This window comes from Corvus moneduloides, chromosome 13 (assembly GCF_009650955.1).
Source record: "Corvus moneduloides isolate bCorMon1 chromosome 13, bCorMon1.pri, whole genome shotgun sequence".
NCBI lineage: Eukaryota > Metazoa > Chordata > Aves > Passeriformes > Corvidae > Corvus > Corvus moneduloides.
Genome location: NC_045488.1, coordinates 5,140,290 through 5,165,567, shown reverse-complemented (window position 1 = coordinate 5,165,567; position 25,278 = coordinate 5,140,290). Strand labels below are relative to the sequence as shown.

Below are 25,278 nucleotides of genomic sequence, written 5' to 3'. Positions count from 1 at the left end.
TGCATCCAGTTTGCCACAGCTTAGTGGGAAAATAACAAGGGAATTAATTAATTAGCCGAGTGCCAAGAGTACAGAAAAGGGGAAGATAATTTAACTGGGAACATGTTTGTAGATCATGAATGGTTTGGTGTATCCGCTCCTGGCTACTGCTGGATAAGCAGATGCTGATGGAATGACTTCATTGCCCTTTTCTGCAAACTTGCAGTAAGCAAGAGAGAATTGGCTGGGGAAGTGTCCTTGAGAAGTAAAACTTGGATGGAATAACTGGAGATGTCAGTTTCAAGACTACTCTTTACCAAACTGAGTCACGGATTAAATAGTGATTTAGTTGCCTGTGCCACATTTGTGTTCTAACCCCATGAAGAGAGCAGGAGCTGTGGTTCAGTGCCTGAGATGTAGCCTACAAGGGGCTAAAATAGTGCATAATATTGGAAGGGCTGAATTTTTTCCCTTGGGATAGTGATCTGTTTGTGCATAGCAGGATCTTGGGGAAGTCACCCCACTGTGTCTACTGACTGCACAGGAATTGGAGAGCTATGAAGATGGTGTGAGGTCATCCTAAAACAGGGCATGGGAAAGAGGTTTGTTAGGTTGCTTTAAGGCTTTGAGGGGCTAGATGGGATTGAGTGGAGCTTGTTTCCTGGACACACTATTCATTGCAGGAAAGCTGTTCGTTTCCCACTGGGAAGAGGGGTGGAATCCTGTGCTTAACAGGGATTGTTTTGCTTCTGGGAGAGCTGCACCTGCTTCAAGGACGTCGAGTGACAAGCATGGAGCTCTAAATCTACTACTTACTTCCAAGTAGGATGGATTTTTTATTTTCCCTAGTGAAGATCTTTGTTTTCAACAGCAGGAAGTAAAGTCTCTGAACTTAATCTTGTGCAGCTCAGCCACAGCCAGAGCCCTCAGTAATATCCCCCCTCACTGTGACACCACTACAGGCAAGGTCAATGATGCAGGAGATCAGAAGGTGGTTCTTAGAACAGATGCTGGCTTTTAATGTGCTGTGTTACCCCTCAAGTAGTGGTTGTGGTAGCTGTTCTCATGATTTCAGGCTGAAGCAGAGGCTTGTTTTTAGGGTCAGGTAGTCAAGCAGCCCTTTGTCCCTGCCCCTTGCCCTTCTTAAAGCAGATCTCTGGGCTTTCATTTCTTGCTCTGCTGGAGTTAAACTTACGTCCCCCTTCATGAGCTGTCAAGTGTTAAGATGCAGGATTATATTTAGTCTCCCTTAAATCCAGACTGGAAGTTCTCTCCAGAATATTAAAACCCTGCTTAAAAGCAGCTTATAGGCTGCAACAGAAAACCAGAACCACTGAGTTATCATGGATGTTTCAGACAATTCTGCTGCTGGCTGGAGATGCTCTTCCTGTGGCAATTTAATGTAGGAGGCCTACTAGATCTGGTTGGGACTACTTAAAGCAGGTATTTAGACATTAGGGCAACACTGTGACAGCAGCTGACTTCCCATGCAGTGAGATTTAAATACAACTCCTTTCCTATGTAGCTGGAGTACGTGGCCCCTCCGACAAGTGACCATTTCATAAAACTCACTCTGCTTTATTAGAAAAGTTATAGTAGAAATGTAAAAAACTCAAAGTTACTACAAAAATCTATGTACAAATTCTGCAGGACTGCAGAGCATCTCCCTCTGAAGCTGCCAGGGCTGAGCAAACCCTTGAGCTGAGGATTCCAAATTGTAAACAAGTTTTTAGTGTTAAGAGGCCTGGAAGGAAGGTGTCTCCTGCTTCACAGTGTTTAAGCTGCTGAGGGAGCAGAGAAAAAGTCCCATCAGTGCTGCCTGGACTGGCAGCACTGTGGAGAATGTAGGCTGGTGCTCCCACGCCTTACACCCTCAACTCCCTTAGGGTGACAACTCACATCTTTCTCAGGCCTCTGAAATGTAACAGGGTCGTAGTCAGGCTGGCGTGCAGGGTCAGCAACACCCGCTGCTCCCTGCCCGGTGCCAGGTGAGTGTGAAGGCTGTCTCTAGAGCGGGTTTTTCCTCACATCTATCATGGCTGGGTGATAAGGCACTGGGCTCATGTTCAGGCTGGCTCTGCGCAGCTCCCGGCGGGGTTTGGCAGCAGGAGCCAGGCTCCGCGCTGGCTGCAGCTCGTGGGGCTGCCCCGCTCTCAGCGCCTGCTCTACGTCCCTCTGCCGAAGGTCACCGGGGCTCTCGTTGGGCAGCGAGGAACGCCTCCAGGTCGAGGGCAAAGGGGCATGCACCAGGTCCCTGCTCTCATCCCTGGCCCGAGGGCTCTCTTCAGCGACAGCTGGAGGCATGGGCTGTTCCCTGAGGCTGGATTCCTCACAGGTGCCGAGCTCAGGGGCAGCTCTGTCCCCAGCCCCATGAATGCTTCTCTCCATCCCTGCTGAGAAAAATTGAGGGTACAGTGAGGTGAGTATCAGGATCCCTACTTTCCTCATCAAAGTTGGTGCCTGTATAGCAGTTGCTAAAGGATCTATACGTGGACTGCTCTGGACTGCTCCAAGCTCTCACTGCCAGGCATGGCAACTGAAACTCCGTTTTAACTTGGCAGGAACAGCAAAGCCCTAGCCTGTGTTTCCTCTCACCTTTAGTCTGTCCAGGGTGGGGGTTCATGTTACTCAGTCTCTGGTTCAGCTCCTGGTTTGCCCACATGTAACGGCTCAGCTCCTTTTCCAGCACCTGAATCCTCGCCTCATACTGCAGCTTGCTGCTGGCCAGCCCCTCGTCCATGTGCTCTACAAGAAAAAACAAGGCTATTCCAGCCTGGGCGTCCTGTGAAAGACCAAAGCAGTGGCACTGCTGCCCGTTTGGGCAGCTGGGGGGTTACCACGGCTCTGCTGCAGCAGTAACTGCATGTTCTGCTCGTGCTCCTTCTGCTGCAGGGTGAGCTGGCGATCCATCTCCAGGCGCTGGCGCTCCACAGCTGCCTCCAGCCAGTACACCAGCTGCTGCTGCTCCTCCAGCTGCATCTCCAGCTCTGAGAAGGCAATGTGCTGCCTGTGCTGATCCTCTCGCAGTGTCACCACCTGGGCAGGGCCCAAGAGGAAGGAACACTTCAGCTCCTTCATGCCTGGGAAGATTTCCTGCCCCACTGAGCCTCAGTCAAGTTAGTTTTTTGGTACAGCTTACAGAGGTTAGTACTGCTGGGATGTCAGAGCTGCCTCGTGGAGGGAAGAGCAAGATGTGGCTGCACTGATGTGGCAGAGCCACTGCAGGGATCCATGCATCCTATGACTAGTTAAGCCCCTCTCCCAGCTGGGGGTCATGGTGCTGTAGCTTTGTGGCCTGAGTTTACAGGAAAACTACAGTATGATGCAAGGAGAAAGCTTGAAACTGAGGAAAACAAGAGTTTGGTCAGATCATAGTTTCTGTTAACAAGTGCTTTCAAGCTGTGTTAATTTCATAATGTGTTCTGGCTGGCTAATAATGTAATCACTAAAAGCCAGTAAATGAAATACAGCTCCCACCAGCACAGAAGGCAGTTGTCTCCCACCTTGTCAAAGTACTTGCAGAGCAGAGCTCGTGTCTCAGAGGAGGAGAGGTAGCTGAGCTTGGCCATGAGGTTCATCTCACACTGGGACAGCAGGCTGGCCGAGGCCCGCAGGACTCGCTGCCTGCACGTGATGGACTCATTCTTGTACTCAATGGCTGCATCCAGAGCCTCGATTGCCTCATCCAGCTGGAACAAGATCCGTTCTTCCTGCCAGGGCAGAGCTGCAGTTACTAGGGAGCAAAGGGTTTGCTCTGTCTCACCCTGCTCTAACCTTGTCATCACAATAGTGATGGTGGGAAGCTGGGATATGCACTGTTTGGGATGCGGGGGAGCATCTGCTAATGACCTTGTGCTCAGGTTTTTACTTCTCTCCTACAACCTCCTGCTCCCCAGCCCCAGCAGAGGTACCTCTGGGGACAGCAGGGTGCCCTGACGCAGCTTGTTGTCGAGCTCCAGCCTCTGTTTGAGCAGCTGGTCCTTCTCCTGGCGCAGGCTGTTGATCTCCTGGCGGATCTGCTGCTGGTCGTGGGCACTGCCGTGACGCAGCTGCCCGTTCTTCTCGCTCAGCTCCTTTTCCAGGTGCTCCAGGCGGCTGGACACGCGCACGATGTCATCTGTCAGGGCCTGCAGCAGAGGATGCTCAAGGGGAGCTACTCTGAAGGCAAGTCAGGCCCTCAGCCCCGTTCTACTTCCTCTATAGGTCAAGTGACCCCCAGGCAGACGTAAGCCAAGGACTACCAAACCAATGAGCTCAGAGGCACAGCACAACCAGTCTTCCATAGAGACAGAGTTCCCACCCACTTTCCAACACCACCTAATCCTGGCCTGCAGCCCTCTGCCAGACCCAGGATGGCACCTACATCTTCCAGCCTCCACCTCTGCTGAAAATAAAGCACAGGGTTGAGGTGTCACACTCCTGTCCTACCTGGCTGGAGCGCAGCCGTTTGCTCTCCAGGCCATTCTTCTCCTGCAGCAGGGCTTCCTTTTTGGCCACAATAGCTTCCCGCTTCCTCAGCTCATCTTCCAGCTCATCCAGGGCCCGGCGCTGCTCAAGAACTTTATCCATCTCCATGTCCAGCCACTTCTTCTGTTCCTCAATTTTCTGATGGAGGGAGAGGCAAAAGGCATGTGTGTGAACAGACAGCAGCAGTAATGCCCAGGACTCCTGGACTAAAGGGCAGTGGGGTTGAGATCAGAACAAAAGTCTCAATTTCATCTCTGCTAACCCCTTCAGCCCAGACTCCGCTGGTTTTATCCTTCCAGCTCCTCCAAGAGGCAAAGCTAAACTAAATTCCCAGCTGTCAAGGAGTTCTTGGAGGGCACATCTCTCACCACCCTTCTGCTAGCAGACAAAATTTCAAAGCTTCTTTACCAATGCCAGGACTTAGGAGAGATCCTGGTTCTGGGGGTAAGACAAGATCTTAAGTCCTCTGCTACTAGATGCAAATGACACTATGGACTGTCCTTCTCAAGGGCAGGATGGGCTCAGGTCCCTGTTTTCAGATCTCCCCCATCAGCCTGCAGTCTGCCAAGCATCCTCTCTGAACAGGAATGCGGAGGCAAGGCTTGCTGTCTGTACCTGCTGCTGCTCCAGGCTGATGACAGAACCATTGCTGCCACTCCGCCGCTTCCTCTGGAAAGCCGCAATTTCCTCTGTTTTGATGCGCAGGATTTTCTGGTGCTGCTCATGCTTCAGTTCCAGTTCCTGCGTGTGAAAAAGCAGCCATGAGCATGGAGGGAGTGGGAGGTATGAGGGCTGAGGGACAGCTTATGTTCTCCTCTATCTCTTCGGATACTCTCCGTCTTCACGCTCTCCGAGAAAATCGCAGACCACATCAGAGCCCACCCGCTGTCATCCTCACAACCACCACAGAAGCACAGCTGCTCCTGCCCTCTCCTACCTTGACTCGGTGCTGTCCCTTGTGCACCTCAGTCTCCAGCCGCCGTTTCTGCTCGCTCTCCTCACGCAGCCGCCGCTGCAGCTGCCCCTGCTGCCGCCGCATCAGCTGAATGTTCCTCTCCAGCTCCTGCACGCGCTTCTCGCTCTGTGCCGACAGCGACACCAGCCTCTCCGTCGCCTGCTTCTTCCTGCACAGAACCTGCCGGAGGGTGAAAATCGTCCTTGCCCTCGGCATCTCCCTGGTGCCCTTTGCAGAGACGCCCCCAACTCTGCCCCTGCTCAGCGCCGGGGTGGGCAGAGCCCTTCCCCCTCACCTGTGCCTTGCTCTGCGCGGCTGCCACGCGTGTGCGGTACTCCTGCAGCTTGCGCTTCTCCCCGGGGTCCCATGGCTCTTTGCCCTCCAGCTCCTGGAGCTGCTTCTGGCTGTCGCTGAGCTCTGTCCGCACCTGCTCTGCTTCCTGCTCCAGCTCACTGATCTTCCGGCTGTACTGCCTGTTCAGAGCCTGGGCGTCCTTGCCTGCAACACAGTCCCCCTCTCTCACAGCCAGGATCCTGACCCTTTCTCCCCCTCCCCAAGTATTTCTGGCTACAGACACTGAATGTTCCCTTTCCTTCAGCCACTCCAGAGAAGCAAGAAACCAGTGGGAAGGGTTTCTGTCAGCTGGAGGGATGGGCAGACAAGGCCCTGCTGCTTACAGGGGAAGAGACTGAGCACAAGCAACACAGGAAGAGAAGACGGGGATGGAAGCAGAGACCACACACCAAGAGTAGGAGCAGGTTGCATGGGAAGTGGGTGTGTATCCCACCAGTAGTTCTGCACCTGTCTTAATGAGCTCTGTGATCAGCTCCTCTTTCATGCGGATGTTGATCGCCAGCTCTCGGATCTTCTGCTGTGCTTGCACCAGCCTCCACTCAGAGTCCTTCCCTGGCAGGCGCTCCCAGGAACCAAGCAGTGACTCCCGCTTCCCACAGACTTCTGGAACACAGATTCTCAGGTAAGGAAAGTCGTATCTTAGCAGCTGGGTGACAGAAGGATGATCTGTTATTGGATCTGTAGCCAGAGCCTGGCACAGCATTGCCCAGAGTCACCTGAAGCTTCCACCAAAACACACACCCTTGCCAGACCCTAGGAGTTCAAGTTTCTCCCTAATAAAAGCAGCTGGACTGTCAACTGCTCCATTTTTGTCCTCTGGGCTCAGGTGGGACATCAACATTACCCCGTGAAGCACCGCCAGCCCAAGAAGATTGTCCAACAACCTGTGGTTGCTACTTGCCTTTTGACAGCTCCAGCTGCTCCTCCTGAATTGAGTGGGCATTGCCTCCACTTGGCTCCTCACTCAACTTGAAAATCTCTTTCTTGCTCAAATTTTGGATCCCATTTCTAGAAGGAGAAGCAAATTAATCAGTTTGGTCTGGGCAGTGCTAAAGCTGTTCCCAGTAAGGACCCTTATGATCGACAGGCTTCAGGAGGAGATGGAAACAATAGCTGTGGTCAGGAGAGACGGTAATTAGCTCCCCAGGGAGCAGTGAGGTGTCTGGGCAGCATCACTGATCCCTCAGGCAGCATTTGCCCCTACATCAGACATGAGGGCAGAGCTGCAGCAGTGGGACAGCCAGCTCACTGCCCAGGGCACTGCACAGGGCTGGGACAGCCCCAACTCACCGGCGCTGGGACAGGGACCGTTTCTGTTCCCATTCCTCCAGCTCCTCTCCCGAGGACAGTTCTGATGGCTTCTCCAAGTCCTGGCTGAGCTCCCTCTGCAGCACCACATCTCTGACCTCAGGATCACCAGTCAGGCACTGGGTGTGGTTCGGCTGCCAGCCTGCCGGCTCCTCCTTCTGCAAGGAGGAGCTGCTGCTGAGCTTCTGGGGCACAGAATTGGAAAGAGGAAAAAAGCTGTGTGAGAGCCAGTGTTAGAAAAAGCGGCTCCCAGCTGAGCATCGCTGCTAGACATAAAGAAAGGCAACAAAATGGAGCTGAGTGTATTTTCAGGAGAACTGGTGTGTTGCCAGACCCAGCTGCCTGTGCTTCTGCTGCTCAGACACTGAACAAATCTGGGACTCACCCACAACATCAAAATAAAAGCCTCAGTTTTGAAGCTGGGCTGTTTTTGCCAAAGCTGTAAAACTCTGGATTTGAACACTGAGCACAGTCCTCTGGACTACGCTTCTAACAAGGGTCACGCTCAACATAAGGGAAAAAGCAATTCCTACAGTGGGGAGCAGACAGGTGAAGAGGCAGCAGTTCTTCGATGGCACAGCCTCATGCCCTCACCTTCTTGCAAAGAGCTCTTCCCGTCTGCTCAGGAAGCAGCCCCGAGGGAACCCCACCAAGGCCATGGGATGGGGCAGCATCCAGTGGGGCCGTGTGAGGTCTCTGGCTGGCAGTCACCAGGTGAAGATTTTCCAGCAGTCCTGGCACACACAGGTTTGGCATTGCCATCTCCAAGCGCACATGCAGCTCCGAGATCTTATCCTGCTGCTCCTGCAGTTTGTCACTCTAGGAAACAATGAGCAAAATATGGTTACACACATGTTGATCTGAGACCTACTGCAGAGGAACCTGAAAGCTGGGCTGAGTGCCCCTGGGCCAGGAGAGGAGTGGGGCAGGTCCTACAGAGAGAGCAGAGCCCAGAAATACCTGCAGCTTATACTGTTCCATAGCATCCTCCAGGGCAGCCAGGAAATCACGGTTCTCCTCCTCCAGGCGTTCCACTTGCCTCTGCAGCTTGGCCACTTGCTCGTCTTTGATGGACTCACACTTCTTCTCGGTGCTCACCTGCTCCCCAAAATAAAAGAGAGGCAGCATCAGCATCCACCTTGGCCCTTCCCATGCTGAACTCTGTAAGGACACAACAGCTCTGCAGACTCAGATTTTTCCTGTAAAATATATCTCAGCTGCAGCTGAATCCAATTTCTCCCTCCCTGCTGGGATGACCATGTCTTTCTGCCTCCCTAGGGCCTCCTGGACAGGTTGCTTCTCCTCCCATCCCTCTCCTGACCCTTCCATCATGCCACGCTGGGGCTGCTGTGGCCATGAGACGAACCCAACCTCAGAGCTGCAACACCCCCATCACCTGGGCTTTTGCCAGCTTTGAGCCTTGTGCCTCAGCGCCCTGATCTTCCATGGAGGTGCTCTCAATGCCGCTATCCAGCCCGGCTGAGGTCAGCTCGCTCCTCTCACTCTCCACTGCGCACAGCCACTCCTTAAGGCGCAGCACCTGCTCCACGGTGAGGTTGCTGTCCTCCTGGAGCTCCATGAGCAGCCGGTACGCGGCGTCGGTGCAGGTGCGGTAATGGGCGCACTCGGCCAGCAGCCGGGCCGTGGCGTCCGGCGCGCAGCGCTTGGTGCCGGCCGAGCGGTGGATGATGCGGGTCTCGGAGCGCTGCCGCTGCTCCAGCGCCTTCTGCAGGTTCTTTATCTGCAGGTGGAGCTCCTCGATGTGCTCCGTCTCCTTGCGGCAGTTCACCACCGCCTTGTTCTGGATGTTCTGAGCCCGGTTGGCGTAATTCAGAGTGTTGAGGCTCTCGTCGAAGTCAGAGGATGATGGGCTGACACAGGCTATCATCACGGTCTGGGCGTTCCCCCCCAGAGAGTCTTTCAGGATCCTAAGGGAGAGCACAGGGATTAAAATTGCGGAAATACAAAGTAACACAGGAAACAGAACGTTTTCAACCCTTTTCAGAGGTTAAGCTGAAGGAAAATGATGGCCTTGCTCTGTAGGTGGTTTGGCACTAGTGAGGTGAGTGGAATCATTAAGCAGAGGATTAACAGTTTGCACCACGGCAAATTTCCATCCACGTAACTCCTCAGGTTGGGAGCTCCCTGACTCTGTGATTGCTGCTAGGTATGTGCTGCCAGGGCTCCTGCTGGAGACTGCAAAGGCCACCTGCTCGAGCAAAGAGCTAACTGTGGACCATGAACTGAGCCTACTGTAAGTAGTTTTTATTCCTTGCCCGGCAGGAAGGGCAGGATAACCCACAGCAACACCTCATCTCAGCTTCAGCAGCACGACTCATGCAAGCCTCATCTTCTCCAGCACTGCAATGAGCTAGGCCTGCCATTTCTATCCTGGCCTCATTGCTCCTTGAGATTCCCTACACGAAAACCCGCAGAGAGGGCAGACCTGTTAACTGAGCCGGTGAGATGTGGGAAGTCCTGGTCCCAGAGGTACCTGGTAATTTTGGAGTCTCTGTATGGGATGTGGGTGGTCTTTCTCCGAGGATCTCCCAAGGCACTGATGACGTTGCCCAAGGCCAGGAGGCCGCAGTTGATCTGGATGCTCTCCTTCAGCCTCTCCCCTGTGTTTCCTGTCTTCACAATTCGCTCTGAGCCCGCCAGATCCACAAAATGAAACTTGGACACCAGGACCTGTCCGGCGGCGGGGACAGCGGGGGGGCGGTGGTGCAGGGGCAGCCGGCCAGCCCCACGCCGCTGCTCCATGGTCACTGTGAAGATGGTGTGCGAGCGGCTCGACTGCCTGTTGATGTGGGTGGCTCCCGTGTGCTTGGCTGTGTTCCCCATCTCCAGCAGGCTCAGCACCTCGTCCAGCCCTTCCACTTCTGACTCCTTCACACCGCAGAGCACTGCAAAGCAAAGGCAGCTGCGGCTGGGAGGGATGGGCTGCCCGAGGATGCAGCTCCTCTGCACAGCCTGCTGCTGTCACCCTGCCTGTAGTGGGCCTTGCCCAGACCGGCTTTCAGGACTAAATACAGCAAACTGCTGCAGGAGACAAAGGGATGGAGGAAGAAGACCTGGCTCTGCCTTCATGGATAGATAACCCAACTCTGGCCTACAACGTGGGGAGAAAAGGAGCCCGCGCACAGCCACACATACCAATGTTCCCCTTGTCATCCTCCCGGATCTGGATGTCTTTGCTGGCTGTATCCACCTGCAGCAAGTCCCGAAACTCCTCCTTGTACACTTCCAGGTAGGACACTCGGACTGTGTAGTCGATCAGGTCATTCTCATCGATGAGCCTGAAGGTCTCGGCCATGGCTCGTGGGATGATGCCCTGCTCATCCTCATTGATGGAAGCTGGCAAAGAGAGGCACACGCTCACAGAGAGCAGGGAATGTCCAGGGAGCCCACGCTGGCTGGGGACAGAGCTGTGGTCAGAAGCCTGCCTGCAGCACATGTCAGCTGGAAAGGAGCAGCCTCACAACTCTCCCACTGCTCAGCCCTCGCAGCCTGGGTTAAACATCCCACCAGACCTCTGGGCAAATCCTATCCCACTGCTGTGCTGGATTCCAGCAAAGCTTCCTGTTTCCAGTCCTTCCTCAAGAAGGAAAAAGCACCTAGCATTTTAGTGAGTATCAAACACCATGTCTGCAGCTACAGTGTGCTGTGCTTTGAAGCCAACATGGCTCTACAACTTTTTCCAGCTCCAAGAAGAGGTTTTTTTGATGCTTGCAGCTTGCTTGTATCTGACCACAGCACTCTGCTGCCTGAACTTTAAATGTTTTTCCTTTTGTCTCCAACAGCCATGTAAAATGGCAATTCCCAAATTTGGTGCAATGATAGCCTAAAATGGGAGACTGAAAACAGAGGTAGATTAAAAGTATGAAACAATTTAGTGTTTACAAATGATGCAATTAAGTAAAGATGACTGAAATATTTACAGTACATCCTCTGTAAGAAACCACAATGCCGTTAAATCAGAATGAAGAAGTTTCCTCTTTCTCCATTTCCTTCATATAAAGAAACTTACAGGATTAACACTTGCAAACCTCCCTCTCCTTCAGGTTTATTTCAGGACCTAAGACTATCACCACCACCTCCAGAGCTGGTGGAGGACCAGGTCCTGTCACTTGTCCTGCAGTGAAAGAGGAGAAACCTGCACACCCTGATCTCAAATGTGTCCATGGGGGTTGGCTGCAGCAACAAAGGTAGGGGGGAAGGAAAGGCTGCCGGGGGTATGGGGGGGGGGTTGGCTTGAGCTGGAGGGGCTGGCAGGGTGTGTTTGGGAGTGATACTGGAAGTGATGGAGATGATGATGCAGTTGGGCTCGGGTAGAGAGAGCAAAGGTGCTGAAATGGGTGTGGACAGCAGCACCGGTGAGGCTGGTGGGTTGGGAGAGATGGCTGGGATAATGGTGGTGTGGGTGGCTTGGCTGGGGATGGAAGGAGATGGCGATGGAAGGAGGTGGCGATGCGAGGCTGGTGGGGATGCTGGAGGGATAGGGATGCCGGCGGAGCAGGGATTCTGGAAGGACAGGGATTCTGGCGAAGCAGGGACGCCGGTGGAGCAGGGATGCTGGCGGAGCAGGGATGTCGGCAGAGCAGGGATGCCGGCGGAGCAGGGATGTTGGTGGGACAGGGATGCCGGCGGGACAGGGATGCCGGCGGGACAGGGATGTTGGCGGGACAGGGACGCCGGCGGGACAGGGATGCCGGCGGAGCAGGGATGCTGGCAGAGCAGGGATGCCGGCGGAGCAGGGATGCCGGCGGAGCAGGGATGTTGGTGGGACAGGGATGCCGGCGGGACAGGGATGCCAGCGGGACAGGGATGTTGGCGGGACAGGGATGCCGGCGGGACAGGGATGCCGGCGGAGCAGGGATGCCGGCGGAGCAGGGATGCCGGCGGAGCAGGGATGTTGGCGGGACAGGGACGCCGGCGGGACAGGGATGTTGGCGGGACAGGGATGCCGGCGGGACAGGGATGCCGGCGGAGCAGGGATGCCGGCGGAGCAGGGATGCCGGCGGAGCAGGGATGTTGGCGGGACAGGGACGCCGGCGGGACAGGGATGCCGGCGGAGCAGGGATGCCGGCGGAGCAGGGATGCCGGCGGGACAGGGATGCCGGCGGAGCAGGGGTGCTGGCAGAGCAGGGATGCCGGCGGGACAGGGATGCCGGCGGAGCAGGGATGTTGGCGGAGCAGGGATGTTGGCGGGACAGGGATGCCGGCGGGACAGGGACGCCGGCGGAGCAGGGATGCCGGCGGGGCAGGGATGCCGGCGGAGCAGGGATGTTGGCGGAGCAGGGATGCCGGCGGAGCAGGGATGCCGGCGGAGCAGGGATGTTGGCGGAGCAGGGATGTTGGCGGGACAGGGATGCCGGCGCGACAGGGACGCCGGCGGGGCAGGGATGCCGGCGGGGCAGGGATGCTGGCGGGCACGGCGCCTCCGGTCCCGGCGAGACTCACCGACGCTGGCCTCCCCGATGGTGTAGGTCTTTCCGGAGCCAGTCTGCCCGTAGGCGAAGACGGTGGCGTTGAAGCCGCGGAAGAAGGCGCGCAGCAGCGGCTGGACGCAGGCCCGGTACACGGCCGCCTGCCCCGCCGCCTCGGGCAGCACGGCGGCGAAGCGGAACCGGCGGCGGCCCAGCGCCACCTCGCCGGTGGCGGCATCGCCCCGCAGGCAGGGCCGGTGTCCCCGCAGCGCCTCCCGGGGCAGCAGCGGCCGCACCCGCACCGCCACCCGCACCGCCGCCGCCTCCGCCGCCATGGCCGCGCCGGGCGCGCCGCGATGGCGTCAGCGGCTCCTCCCGGCGCCGGGAGAGAGGGAGGGAGGGAGGGAGGGAGGATGCGGCCGGTCCTCGCTGCATCCCGGGGAGAGCGCCCGGCGGCAGCGGGGGACGCTCGTGGGCTCTGGGGGTTGCGCGGCGGCTCCCCGGTGCTCCCGAGGAGCTGCGTCACTCGGGAGGCGCTCCATCACTCTTGGGATGCTTCGCCACTCACAGGGGGCTCCATCCCTCGTGAGATGCTTCGTCACGTGCGAGACCCCGTTAATCGTGAGGTGTTCCGTCTGTGGTGAAACACAGTTCCCCCACCCGTGAGATGCTCCGTCAGGCACAAGGGACTCGCATCTCTCGTGAGCTGCTTCATCGCTGACGAGACACCCCAGCACTTGTGACACTCCTCCACTCCTCGTAGACATTCCCACGATCACTGTGGGGAAGGGAGAAGGGGCTACGTGGCCCTGCCGAGGCACAAAGTGCTTGAGGTGGAGGCGTGGGCACCTCCTGGGATGCAGTTTGCGGAGCAGCTGGTGCAGACAGCTGGTGCTTCCCGGCCGCCCGCCGTGCTGGGGGCTGGCAGGGCCGGCTCAGCCACTGACGTATGTTCAGGACAATCTGAGCGATGACAAAGTTTTTCATCCGGCTGCCTGCAGTTCCCTCTGCACCGCCCCTGCGGCTGCGGGGAGGGGTATGGGGCCTCGTGGGTCCCCCGGGTGCCGTGGGAAGCGCTGGACTGTCGGCTGTGCCGAGCGGAGTTGTACACACGGCTGGGACTGCCGGAGGGGCACGGCCACGCTCGGCATGGGGCTCCGGCTCCCACTGCGCCGCAGCACCAGCTTCACCCCCGACCACCCTGCCCTCATGGAGGTGCCTGGCCCCACTGCCCTGAAGATGGAAGCGAACGTCCTTGTCATGGGAGCAGACAACGTAGGGAAATCAGGTGAGAACTGACCGTGAACTGGAACAGGGGATTCCCAGGCTGAAAACTGCAGCGGTGTTTGGAGGACGAGTGGCAGGGAACAGCCCACGGAGCAAATTGATGAGATGGGGCTGAGCCCTGGGGTGCAGCTGTGATTCAAGGTGGGGACGCTGAGCACAACCTTGTAGGCAGCTGGTGAATGACAGGGGAAGGTATTTTGCACTGAGCTGCAGTTTGCTGATGCTCCGGGTCATGCTGATGCTTGGGTTTGTGCTGTGCCTCTGCTGCACTCACAGACCTGCTGGGGGGAACTCAGAGGTCGTTCTTGCTTGTAGGAGTTTACAATGGGATGGTGCCTGACTCTGCTCTGGATTTAGAAAGGAGAGTCCTCCAGGTTTAGGGTTATTCTGATGATTCCTGTCCTTCCCTCTGCAGCTCTGACCGTGCGTTTCCTGACCCGGCGTTTTATTGGAGAGTACGGAGACATGGGTGAGTGCCAGGCCAGGTCCAGGCCAGTTCCCAGCAGGGACTGGGGTTGAGAGACAACCCTGCTTCTGCCTGTGGGATTTCATTGCAGCCTATCCTCTCCTGCCTTTCTCCAGAGCCTTTGCCTGCTCCCAGGGGCTCAATGTTGTATTTGTTCAGTGACCCATCTGTTTGCTCTGGAACTGCTTCTCTGGGGTGCAAAAGGTCCAGGGTGGCAGCTGGTGACACCATGAAGACGACTATTTTTTTTTTCTTTCATGGGGGGCAGAATTCATCTACAGCCACAACCTGACTGTGGATGGCCGAGAGATTCTCTTCCACATCTGGGACGTCCCCAATTCCCAGGTGAGAGGGCTCCACTCCTATCACCCGCTTCTACCCCAGGGACAAAAAACCCCTTTACTGGATGTTACCTATGGGGAACCACAGGCTGGGAGGTGCAGTTGAGCAAAGCTCTCAAATCAGAGTTTCATAGGCGACGGAACCCTTCTCACCTGCCAAGCACAGGGCAGCAGTGTTGCTGACAGGGTAGCAGTAGTTACCTTAGCCCAATGGCCCTCTGGCTGAGAACACTGGAGCTGAAGCACTGATGCTAATACAGGACTGTGCTAAAGAAGGGCAGGTGCTGCTCTGAGGTCCCCACACTCTTACCACCTACAGCCTGCGGTGCTTGGCAGCTGGGTGAGGGTTAGGGTTAGGGTGTGATGCTGAAAGCTGAATTGTTCCTCCATGGTGAGGTCTGCCAGGTGCTGCTCTGCCCTCCTCAGTACTCCTCTTTCTCTCTGCCCTTTTGCTGTTCTCTAGCCGTCGCTGTCCCGTCAACCTCAGGATTGCCCTCTTCTAGCAGGCAGGCGTGGGGGGAGGGGGCCCGATAAAACAGCCCTTCCTTTCCTCTTTCCCCAGGAGCAGGCAGAGGATGGCTCCTCAGAGGAGAAGCGAATCCAGTGGGCAGACAGCTTTGTCCTGGTCTACAGTATCTGTGACCGTGCCAGCTTCAACATCCTGCCCCTCAAAATCCAGTTCATCAAGGCAGCCAAGGAGGGGCAGAGCCAGGAGAAGGTGCCCATTGTCATTGTGGGCAACAAACGGGACCTGCACCACCAACGGGTGGTGTCCAGCGAGGAGGGGCGGCTCCTGGCCCTCTCTTTAGACTGCGGTTTCTATGAGGTGTCTGCAGCTGAGGCTTATCACGGGGCCCTCATGGTCTTCCATGGACTGGCCAAGCGTATCCCGGACACCAAGCTGGCTCTGAAGAAGGGTACAGGGATCCGTGGCATCGTCAAGACCATGTCGGCTGTGTTTGCCCGTAAGCGAACGGACTCCCTCTGAGCTACTGCATGGATGTTGCTGCCCTCTGTGCTGCCCAGCTGGGCCCAACCTCCTCGCTGGGTGCTCATGGAGATGGTGTATGTCTTTCCATGAGTGTGATGGGTTCCTTGCTGTCCTCCTAGTGTCAGGGTCTGGGTGTCCTGCCATGCACAGCCAGTGCAGCTGAGGACTGTAGTGTGTACTCTTGGCTCTGCCATGGGACAGTCTCATCTCTTTGCTGTACCAGCTTTTTAGGTGCCTCCTGCTTTCTTCTCCTGTCCTCCAGCACTGGAAAACATGGGGTGATTTTGCCAAAGCTCCAGGCAGCAGCATCCCTAGCTCCTGCAACAGGACTGCCCAGGCTGTCAGCGAGTAGGGAAGAGATCCTGCTTTTGTACAGCACACGACTCCCTGTCTCTCCCCTCCTACCCTGGGATCCTTATTCCTCTTTAACACTCATCAGGATCCTCTTCAGTAACCCTGGAGCACCCATGAGCTGGAGAGGAGGTGGTTTCTCCGCTGAGGAGGCACTGGTAGTTCCCACGTCTGTATCACCGTGTGAGAGTGTCCCAGAGCCCACGGCACTGGCAGTCCTGGAGCATTTTGGTGAGGGCTGGTGCTTCCCATCCCCCCGCCTTGCTTTTGAACAGTCCTGCTCGTGGCCTTCTCCCCCACAGCCTTTCAGCGATCGCAGCCGTTTCCCTTGAGCGGGCGAGTGCTGTACAGGCTGTGCCTGGGAAAAGCCAGGCGCGGGGCTCGTTCCCAGGATGGGGATCGCACCACGCGCCTTCCCAAGCCACTCCTTCTGTAGGGCTGCCAGTCCCCGGGGAGGAAAGGAGGTGGGGAAAGGGGTCGCTGGGCTCCTTGATGAACCCTTCTCCTGCTGGGAGGTTTTTCCCTGCCTCTCCCAAACCCTTCCCTTTGAGCCCTGGGAAAGCAGCGTGTTGGAAGAGGGTTTGTGCGTGCTGAATGGACACTGATTTCTCTGCTGTGTTCTTCTGGAAATGCAATAAATTGTCTTTGGCAGGAAGCCCCGGCTCCTTGGAGCTGTGAATTTGTACTTGGGGCATGGGAAGAGACACGTACCGTGCTGGGCATGAGCACCCACTATTCCTGTGGCAGCTACCCACAGGGAATGTAACGGGATGTTTCCCACACCCGCTCCCCTGGCCCTGAGTTGGGGGTCTCACCCCACTCTGTTGCCTTGGTTGGGTGTCTCACTCCCATAAAGCAGCCGAGCACATGGGGTGAGCGGCGTGTGGTTTATTATTGCAGGTTTATTATTGCAGCAGATACAACAAGGTGGTGTGGGAAGCCAGGTGATCCTGTGGGAGAGGGGCTCCAAGAGCTCCACCTGTTCTCACCAGCCTTTTTCCTGACCCCACCAGCTGGGAGGGAGGTCCCAGGGCTTTCCCACTCATGAATCCTGCTGGTTGGTGGGGATCTTCAGCCCCTCCATGGAGGAGAAATCTGTGGCCAGGGATGGGCCCTGCAAGGAGGGATGGAGGGAGGAAGGATGGAGAAACAGGCTCGCTATGGTGATGTTTGACAGCTTTGCCATCCTCCATGCTCTCTCTCACTGCTGTTCTCAATGTGTAGTCCATCTAAGTTCACTCTGTCTGCTGAGCAGGCTCCAAGGTAGCCTCGTGCCAGCCCTGGCTGGTCCCTTTCTTCTGGTCTCATGGCTCTTTCCACATCTCCTTCACCTTTCTAGTCCCACCTTCCCCCACCTTCTCCTTCCAGCAGCAGAGCTTTTGGTTGCCTTTATTCCCCCATCCTGGCCTTGATGCACTCCACAATAAGCTATCCCATGGCCTGTCTACCACTTCAAGCTCCTGTCCTGGAACAGGGGTGTGTGTGGGCAGCTGGCAGGGGCCCAGGCAAAGCGTGCTGAGGGGATTTGAGAGGGGCTGGGATGTGCTTGTCCCCCTCCCCGGCTCAGTCCTTCTTGAAGACAGGACTGTAGAAGTTGCCGTAGTAGGCCCGGCTGTACATGGACTCGGGGCTGAAGCGGTAGGAGCCCTCGCTCACCCGCCTGTTGTAGGGGGAGAAGGCGGATTTCCGTGGGAAAGGGTAGTCGGGATCGAAGGCAGGGCTGCGGTAGTAGTTGTGCCTCAGGAAGAGGGGGTCCTCGAGCCCCAGGAAGGACAGGGGGTGATGGCCGCGGTACTGCCGCCAGTCACTCCTTAGCTGGGATTTCTCCTCAGTGGAGGGGGCAGCAGGCTTGGTCTCCTCCTCCTCCTTCTTCTCTTTCTTCTCTGTGTCGGTCTTGCTGCCCCTGGATGCTTCTTCTTCCTTCACTGACTGTCTGCGGAGCTGAGAGATGGGGTAAGCACCTGGCCAGGCTGTACCCACCTGCCAGCCCTGCTCCACCTGTGCCACACAGCCCACCCTTAAATTGGGATAAGCCAGTTTGCCCCCAGGGTGGAGGGGAGTGGGTGGCTTGCAGCCCTTGAGCAGCTGTGGTGGAGAAATGGTCCCAGGGGAACAACAGGCTGAGGTAAAGGAGAGGGGACAGGATCTCAGCGTGAACTTTCACCTTCCCAGGAGTGTGGTCACACCTTGGCTTGGGCATGAACTGTGAATGTGCCACCACAGTCTGACCTGTTTGTTCTACTGGAGGCCTCACTGTCATGGCTTGGGGGATGCTCAGGAGGAGGGTGGGGCTGAGGGGTCTTCAAGGCACCCCATCCCCCAGTCTGGTACCCCCTGACATTGCCTGGAGTTATGGGGTGCTCATGGGAGGAGATTAAGCAAAATGGGGTTGCTGGAGATGGACAGGGCCTGGCTGGGGACAAACTCACCGGCACGTAGCTGTACAGGGTGCCCAGCAGATGCTTCGGGGCACTGACGAGGGTGCCCCCGAGAGCATCCACTGTCTCCATGGCCCTGGACAGCCTGCGGGGGGTGAAGAGGATCAAGCCCTCTGCCGCATCCCAGGCCACGGCTGGGACCTTCTTCACGCTGGAGATGCCAGAGGCGCAGGCTGTTTGCAGGTTGTGAGCCATGCTGCCCACCAGCCCGGGGTCCTGCCCTGCCTGCCCAGAGAAACCAGCTCAGCTCCTGGCCGTGGCCAGGCCCCTCCAGGCAGAGCAGGGGTGGCCCTGGGTTCCCTATCCCCTTTGCAGCACTAATCCTGAGAGATTTCAGCTTGCTGCTCTGCAAAAGCCACCACAGCTCTTTGCAGCAGGGTCTCTCCCTGCCCCTGCCAGCTCCCCCCACTCCAGGCCCCGGGGGACCCTCTGCTCGGGGCTGTGCTTCCGCTGCAGGCAGAGGCAAAGGGCGCTGACCCCAACCTGCCGCTTCCCGTCCCCAGGTCCCAGCAGAGCCGAGGCTGGAGACTGTTCCCAGCGCCACTGGCTCACACCACCCCTCACAGCTGGGACCATGGCAGGGGGATTTTCAGAGGTGTTCAGAGGCTCAGTAGGGAGTTTGGTGCTGACATCCCACAGCTCCAAAGGAGTTTTGAACATGCAAGCTGGGGTGACTTTGCCTGGCACAGAGGCTGCCCACAGCCCCCAGCTTTGGGGAATCAGGGAAGGGGACAGCTGGGGCTGCCCCACTGCCAACCCCTTCTTGCCTCCTCCAAGCTGCAGTTCAGGGTTGAGCAGGGGTGGGGGCCTGGTCCCCAAAGGTGTGGGGGAACAGCCTCCATGCTTGCATGCTGCATGGGTAGAAGGATGCTTTGGAGCATCCCCAGCTCATTGCTCTGCTTTTCTCCATACCTTGGTGTGCTTGGTGTCTTTCTTCCCTGCCTTCTCCTGCTTCTGCTCTGGTGCCTTGCTCTGGTGCTGGCTCAGCCAGCCCGTGCTGCCCTGCCCATCGCTGCGGGTCTGTGGGGCTGGGGGGACACTCGGCTTGGCCAGGCTACCCTGCAAGGGGAGCAAAAAGCCACGGCTCAGAGGGAGCTGGCTGGTCCCATCCACTCCATCCTGCTCAGCCTGAGGATTTCACAGGGGTGTGCAGGGAGCAGGGAGTTCATTTGTGCATCTGGGGAGAAACCCTGAGGGCAGATGGGAGCTCTGGGATTTTGGCACAGGCCAGGGAAGATATTCCCACTGCAGCATGGGATAGGAGAGGCACCTCCTTCTCCCCATCCCCTCTGGGTCTCTGCAGGGGCTTTTTGCTTTAGGAAAGATGTTATGGCAAGGCCATAAATCAACAATTACACACTGGGAGCCTGCTAAAAATAACTTGTCCCACTAATGTGGTACATGGTTACGTGTGAACATCATGCAGGAACTGCCAGCCCCAGCTTGTCCTGCTGAGCAGGGGAAATGTACCCTGCTCAATTTGCTCCAAGGAGCTTGAAGTGTCTTGTCTGAAAGCAGAACCAGCTCCAAAGAGGATGTGGGGGAGCAGGAACCCAGCAGATGGGTCCTGGCACTCACCAGGATGGGGATCCAGGAGGCCAGCTCCTGCCCTTTGGTTTTGGCACGCTGGAGGCTTTGGGTGGTTTGCTGGTAAGCACGGTGGGACATGGTGCTGACCAAAGCGCTGATCCGGCCCAGGGTGCTGGGAGCACTGGGAGCGCTGGGAGCGCTGGGAGTGCTGGTTGTGCTGGGTGCACTGGGAGCCCTCGGAGCACTGGGAGTGTTGGGAGTGCTAGGAGTGCTGGGCTGCTGCTGGGATACCTTTGATGTTGACAGATGTTTCTTTTTGGGCTTCTTCTCTAAAGGCAGAAGAGTACAGGCAGAAGAATGGTGGGAGGGTTACATCCTGGTGGGACAATCCTCCTAGGTAGCCTTATGCCAAAACCCAGGGGCTGCCTCCTGCCCTGTGCACCCCACAACCGAGGAGCCACCCAGCTAGTTGCCACCAAACTCCCTCAGAGGGGATTTGGGCATCAGGACTACCTGCTTCTTCATCCTCCTCTGGCAGCAGGTATTCCATCAGCTTCTCCAGCCCTCCCAGGGCTGTGTCGACCCCTGCAGCTGCCATCTGGGTCACCGAGTTCTTCCTCGTGTACTTGGCTGTTGTTTCCACAGTGTTCTTGGTGGCCTCATAGCCCTCCGCTGCCAGCTCTATGATCTTATCCACGGAGCTGCCAATGGTGCTTTTGGCGCTTTGGAGGGGGCAGGAGATGGTGTCCTTCAGTTCAGATGCAAGCTGTGGGCACAGAGGTGGAGAACAGCCCCACTGGTGTGCTTGGGGTGGCATGGGACAGCCAGAGGGACTGCAGGGACCCCATCCATGTCCATGCCAGCAAACAGCTCCAAGAGTGACATAACACCTCTCTCCAACCTGGGCTGGGGGTAGCTGGCAGGGATGGGACACAGGGCATTGTCGACTTATATTTGGGAGCCCAAGCTGTTCTTTAGGCTGCAGCAGCCCTTGGAGGAGCCCTCACTTGGAGATGCTGCTGTGTTTCCCAGCCAGCAGCCCCTCACCATCCAGAAACAAGACAACAAGACTAGAGGAGATACACTGCGGGCTCTTCAGAGGGGCTGGGGGGTCCCAGATTGTCCTGCCTGTGACCTACCTTGTCAACAGGGTACTGGAGGGCAGGGATCTTCTCCTCTAGGTGGTCCAAGCCCCGGCAAGCCAGGTTGTTGGCTACAGTGACTGCCTTGGGCAAAAGCATGGTAAGAAATGCGCCTGGGCTGTGCCAGGCACGTGCTTGTGCCAGCACTGTCCCACCAGGGGAGGCTCTGGTGGGGCCCCCTGCCACATCCCCCCCAGCACGTGGACTCACACTGGGGCTCCAGCCGGCGCACCACGGGCTCCATGCCCCACATGGCCAGGGCACCGGCACCCTGCACGCCACGCTCGTACACCTCACACACCGAGGCCATCAGCGGGTGGGACTCCTTGGTGCTGCTGTACTTCCTCTGCAGGGTCTCGCAGGTCGAGCTCACCACGGGCAGCTGCAGGACCCTCTGCAGCACGTTCTCCTGCAAGGGCAGATGGGCATGGGTGAGCCAAGAGCCCTTCCCTGAAGAGTGCCCCATTGCCCACACACCGGTGGCTCTTGGTGGGTTGCAGTGACCAGAGGACCTCGGCTTGCACAGGAGGAGGAGGAGGCCATTTCTCAAGCCCCACTGAGGGTCTCCCAGGTATGTTGTGTAAGGACGAGCAGGCTCGCTGCTGCCACTGAGGGAGCAGGGACACTGCAGGCATGTCCCAAGGGAGACAGTCCCCACTCCTCCAATTGTCCAAGAACAGCTACTTGGGTGCTCCCTCTGGCTTCCCACCCTGGTGGAAACCTCCATGACTTCTGGAGGTTTGGGGACTAAATGGGGCATGGATGAAGGACAGGCACAGTTGGCAGTTATCAGTTAGTCCTTGCATCAGCTCAAGGTTAACTTTTTTGAATCAGAACTATTTAATTTCAAGCAAGTAAAAAGGTTTATCCTTTCCCTTTGATGATGCTCTATACTACTGCAGGTACAGATCCGTATAAAAATAACACAGGCACATGTGGGATGGCGTGAGATGTGGCTGGCATTCATCCAGCAGTCAATACACACTACCTGGCCCCCGTGGCACATCTCTGCCCTCCTCTCTCTCCCTTTCCCTTCACCCACCTTGGCACTTCCATCCTGCAGAGCCTGAGTCTTCTTCACTGTCATCGTGGCACATCCACCTGCAAAGCAAAGTTGGGAGCCGCAGACTCTGCCTGAAGGCAGGGCTGGGCTTGGGCTCCCCCCTCATTCCTGCACCCCCAAGCACAGCAGCTGGGCTGACACACACCTCCCATGGGTGCAATGGACGTGGCATTGCCCAACGCTTGACTTTTTACCAGTTAAACTGTAAAACCAAAGGCTGCATGCAGCCCTGCCCTGCTCATGTGCCTTAACACCCAAAGATACAACAAAATTAGTTGAGAGGCATCTAGTTTAGAGAAATTATGCTATGGGCAGGATAAAAGATGCTGGCAAAGCAAACTCAGAGCAACCAGGATGCTAACAGATGTGCATGAGAATAGACTCTGGCTGAGGAGGGGTAAGAATGCAGCACAGGAGCAGATAGAAGAGCAGTGGGTAGGGATGTTTTGAGATGTCCAGCTGAGGTCAGCATCCCCCTCACACACATCTGCTTCTAATGCCAACACTCGTCCCTGTGAAAACAGCTCCAGCTCCCAGCCCCAGCACAGACCCCCTTTTCTTAGCAGCAGATGAAATTCTGGAAATCTAGAGAGAATGGGTGATCCCTGCTCTCACTCCCTGGTCCCACAGAAGCTGACCCGGAGCACCCAGAGGGTACAGGCTACTCACCAAGGGCCAGCCTGTCCCCAACAGAGCAGGAGCAGAGAGCAGTGTCTGCACCGTCCCTTCACCCGGGTCCTGTGAGGGTGATGCACTGGGCTCTGGCCACTACCACCACCACGAGGCCCCACCTCCCAGTTGCGTGGGCTTGGGAGCTGACGGATTGCGGTGGAAAGGGGCCAAGGAGCTCCCTGAAACCACTGTAATTGGGAACAGATGATGGCAGAAAATCCCCTTTGTTGCCTTCCCTGCAGAGTCCAGAAGCTGCAGCCTGGCTGAAATGCTCCGGGGTTTAACACCACTCCTTCCACAGAAGATCAGAAGAAGCTGCCCTTGGACCTCACCACCTCAAAAGCAACAGATCTTGAGCAGACAGGGAGAAGGGGAAGAGTCAGGCAGGCTTTCCTAAGAGATGAAAACCTTCCTGTATTTCTGTAAGTCCTGTTATGCCTCATGATGGACCAGGATACGATCCTGTCGGGAAACCTAACACAGACCAAGAACATGGTTTCTCCCCAGGAGAGTTTACTAAGCACAGGGAGTAGAAGGCAGACGTGGGGAGACATATTCTGCTTGAAACAATCTGGTTTGGGCAGGTTTGTAATTTCTAAGACGATTCATGAGGCTTTTGGTGAGGAGGCTTTAGCTGAGGGTCAGGGCAGACACTACATTAGGAAAGCTTTAGGCATTTGGGGTACAGGGAGAAGAATATCAGTTTGGAAGTGATCTCGGGAGATCACCTCATTCAACTCTTGCTCAAAGCAGGGCTACTCTCAAAGCCAGATCAGGCTGTTCGAGGTTCTTGTCCAGTCTTAAAAACTTCCAGGGAGAAGATTCTCTTCTCTCTGGGGCCCAGTTCCTGTGCTAACCATACTAATGGTTTAACTATTTTTTCCTTATGTCCAGCTGGAATTTTCTTTGTTGCAATTTGTGTCTGACATCTCCTGTCCTTGCTCTGTGCACCTCTGAGCAGAATTTGTGCCCCAGCTGGTGCTGGTGCAGCATGTGTTCCATGCCCCTCAATGCCTTATCTCTCAATGATCCTCTGCTGGACTCTAGTCAAGATCTCTCCTGTGATGGTGGGACCAAAACAGGACACGGTTCCCCAAATGTGGACTCACAAATGCTTTGTGGAGGAACAACTGCCCTCCTTGACCTGCCAGCAATGCTCTCACTAAAACGCTGCTCTTCCATGGCCTCACTGCACAGGAGGCACACTGAGGACTCACACCATCATTAACAAATTCATTTGTGGTACTGACTGAAAAAAACCCACACCACCTGTGAGGGGCCAGGCCAGGTCTTGGTTATTGACTACGGATGAGCCACACTGATGAGGACAATGTGGTGGAAAGGGGACAAATGCCAGAGGACAAGGCAATAATCAGGGAGATCAGTGCAGATGAGTGGTCCAGGGCTGCTGTGTGTCCTGGACCAGCTGGCACGAGGCAGGGAGACCCTTGGCATGTGGCTCACAACGCCCACAGCTGCCCAGCACTCCTGTGCAGGACATGGAGGTGAGCACCCAACACATCTCTGTGGCTCTCTGCTTGTGGCTGCACTGCTTGTACTTGGGGGTGGGAGGCTTGGGAAAGCCACAGATGGCAGAAGAATGCCCCCTTTCCTTCCCAAAGAGTGCAGAGTTCAGTGCCAGCCCAGGGCTGTGCCTGCCTTGCTGGCTGGGTACAGAGGCACATGAACATGCTGGGCTGCCTCCAGCTGGGTGCTGGGGTCAGTCACTGCCCTTGAGACAGAGGGACAAAGGGCACCAGCCTGCTTAAAGGTTTGCTCTCTTGGCACTGAGATGTTTTCCAGCCCTGCTGGCCTGGCTAAAAGTGCAGAGGGCACGGCAACCTCCTCTCTGCCTTGGCTGGAGTCAGGAGCCAACACAGCCTTTGCCCTACTAACGCCTGTGCTCATCCCCTCCCCTTCCTCTGGGGCAAAGGCTGTGCCAGCCCCAGCTCTGCAGGGCAAAGGTACCACGGCCTCCCTGCCCCACCACTCCAGCTCACACCACAAACACTTCCTGTGCTCCTGCAGGCAATGTTTAGAGCTCACAGGATCTGCAGGGTGCAGGGAAGCAGTTCCACACCCCTGTCTCTGCAGTCTGCTCTGTACTCATTCATATACCATGGCGAGGGGATGAGCCAGATCCCCAAAGCCCTGCAAGGCAGCTTCTCACTTCGGTCTGTGAGGGGGCTAGAGAAGGATCTGATTCATTTCCATGCAGGATCAGCAGCCCCATAACCACTGCTGACAGATGTCTGCCCAGTTTCTTTATAAGGACTGCCCTCCTGGGCAATCTATTTAGATTTTTATTTTACTGGCAGTTCAAAAGAAGTGTGATTTAATTCTTTGTGGCAATATAAAAGTATTACCTCCTGGCTTTAGCAACTGATTTATTGCCTTGCTCTTGGCAGAAGAGCTTTTAGACACTTCAAGACTACTCACACCCTCCCCCAGTCACACTTCCTCTACAGAACTGGTTCATTTGGTATCTCCCTGGAGATGTTGGTT

General features: G+C 56.4%; 3 protein-coding genes across 6 annotated transcripts; 1 reads left to right on the top strand and 2 right to left on the bottom strand.

Annotated features, from left to right (window-relative positions):
- Positions 1–970: 970 nt before the first annotated feature.
- On the bottom strand, positions 971–12,842 carry KIF7 (kinesin family member 7). Of its 4 annotated transcripts, none has more exons than XM_032123453.1 (18): positions 12,527–12,842; positions 10,220–10,420; positions 9,558–9,969; positions 8,460–8,991; positions 8,024–8,161; positions 7,658–7,882; positions 7,046–7,248; positions 6,657–6,763; positions 6,203–6,358; positions 5,697–5,899; positions 5,384–5,581; positions 5,062–5,187; positions 4,408–4,584; positions 3,891–4,106; positions 3,483–3,689; positions 2,817–3,015; positions 2,575–2,724; positions 971–2,372 (listed from the first exon to the last, which is right to left on the bottom strand). In XM_032123453.1, exons 1-18 carry the CDS (start codon positions 12,825–12,827, stop codon positions 1,987–1,989), a joined length of 4,137 nt encoding a protein of 1,378 aa, XP_031979344.1. In that variant the 5' UTR covers positions 12,828–12,842; the 3' UTR covers positions 971–1,986. The 4 variants fall into 4 exon arrangements, 2 of the variants coding, with proteins under 2 accessions (XP_031979344.1, XP_031979345.1); XM_032123454.1 differs by having other exon boundaries at positions 971–2,369; XR_004242931.1 differs by lacking the exons at positions 971–2,372; positions 2,575–2,724 and adding an exon at positions 3,119–3,322 and having other exon boundaries at positions 2,924–3,015.
- A 55-nt stretch (positions 12,843–12,897) lies between these two features.
- LOC116450728 (ras-related and estrogen-regulated growth inhibitor-like protein) lies at positions 12,898–16,584 on the top strand. The gene is made up of 4 exons (XM_032123462.1): positions 12,898–13,780; positions 14,195–14,248; positions 14,514–14,590; positions 15,149–16,584. Exons 1-4 carry the CDS (start codon positions 13,531–13,533, stop codon positions 15,572–15,574), a joined length of 807 nt encoding a protein of 268 aa, XP_031979353.1. The 5' UTR covers positions 12,898–13,530; the 3' UTR covers positions 15,575–16,584.
- Positions 16,585–16,801: 217 nt separating this feature from the next.
- Positions 16,802–22,875, bottom strand: PLIN1 (perilipin 1). Its single transcript, XM_032123458.1, has 9 exons — positions 22,771–22,875; positions 22,081–22,139; positions 21,249–21,447; positions 21,036–21,118; positions 20,410–20,662; positions 19,945–20,225; positions 19,279–19,425; positions 18,358–18,591; positions 16,802–17,869 (listed from the first exon to the last, which is right to left on the bottom strand). Exons 2-9 carry the CDS (start codon positions 22,123–22,125, stop codon positions 17,492–17,494), a joined length of 1,620 nt encoding a protein of 539 aa, XP_031979349.1. The 5' UTR covers positions 22,126–22,139; positions 22,771–22,875; the 3' UTR covers positions 16,802–17,491.
- Positions 22,876–25,278: the final 2,403 nt, after the last annotated feature.

Bases quoted from the DNA above. Each gene is read 5' to 3' on its own strand.
- KIF7 (XM_032123453.1), bottom strand. From the start codon at position 12,827: ATGGCGGCGGAGGCGGCGGCGGTGCGGGTGGCGGTGCGGGTGCGGCCG. The intron at 5,900-6,202 runs GTGCAGAACTAC...ACTGTGTTGCAG, and splicing joins CACAGAGCTCATTAAGACAG to GCAAGGACGCCCAGGCTCTG. The intron at 3,690-3,890 runs GTACCTCTGCTG...CTGCCCTGGCAG, and splicing joins GCACCCTGCTGTCCCCAGAG to GAAGAACGGATCTTGTTCCA.
- LOC116450728 (XM_032123462.1), top strand. From the start codon at position 13,531: ATGGGGCCTCGTGGGTCCCCCGGGTGCCGTGGGAAGCGCTGGACTGTC. The intron at 13,781-14,194 runs GTGAGAACTGAC...TTCCCTCTGCAG, and splicing joins AGACAACGTAGGGAAATCAG to CTCTGACCGTGCGTTTCCTG. The intron at 14,591-15,148 runs GTGAGAGGGCTC...CTCTTTCCCCAG, and splicing joins GGGACGTCCCCAATTCCCAG to GAGCAGGCAGAGGATGGCTC.
- PLIN1 (XM_032123458.1), bottom strand. From the start codon at position 22,125: ATGACAGTGAAGAAGACTCAGGCTCTGCAGGATGGAAGTGCCAAG. The intron at 21,448-22,080 runs GTGGGTGAAGGG...CTGCCCTTGCAG, and splicing joins TGCAGGATGGAAGTGCCAAG to GAGAACGTGCTGCAGAGGGT. The intron at 19,426-19,944 runs GTGAGTGCCAGG...CTCCCCTTGCAG, and splicing joins CCTCCTGGATCCCCATCCTG to GGTAGCCTGGCCAAGCCGAG.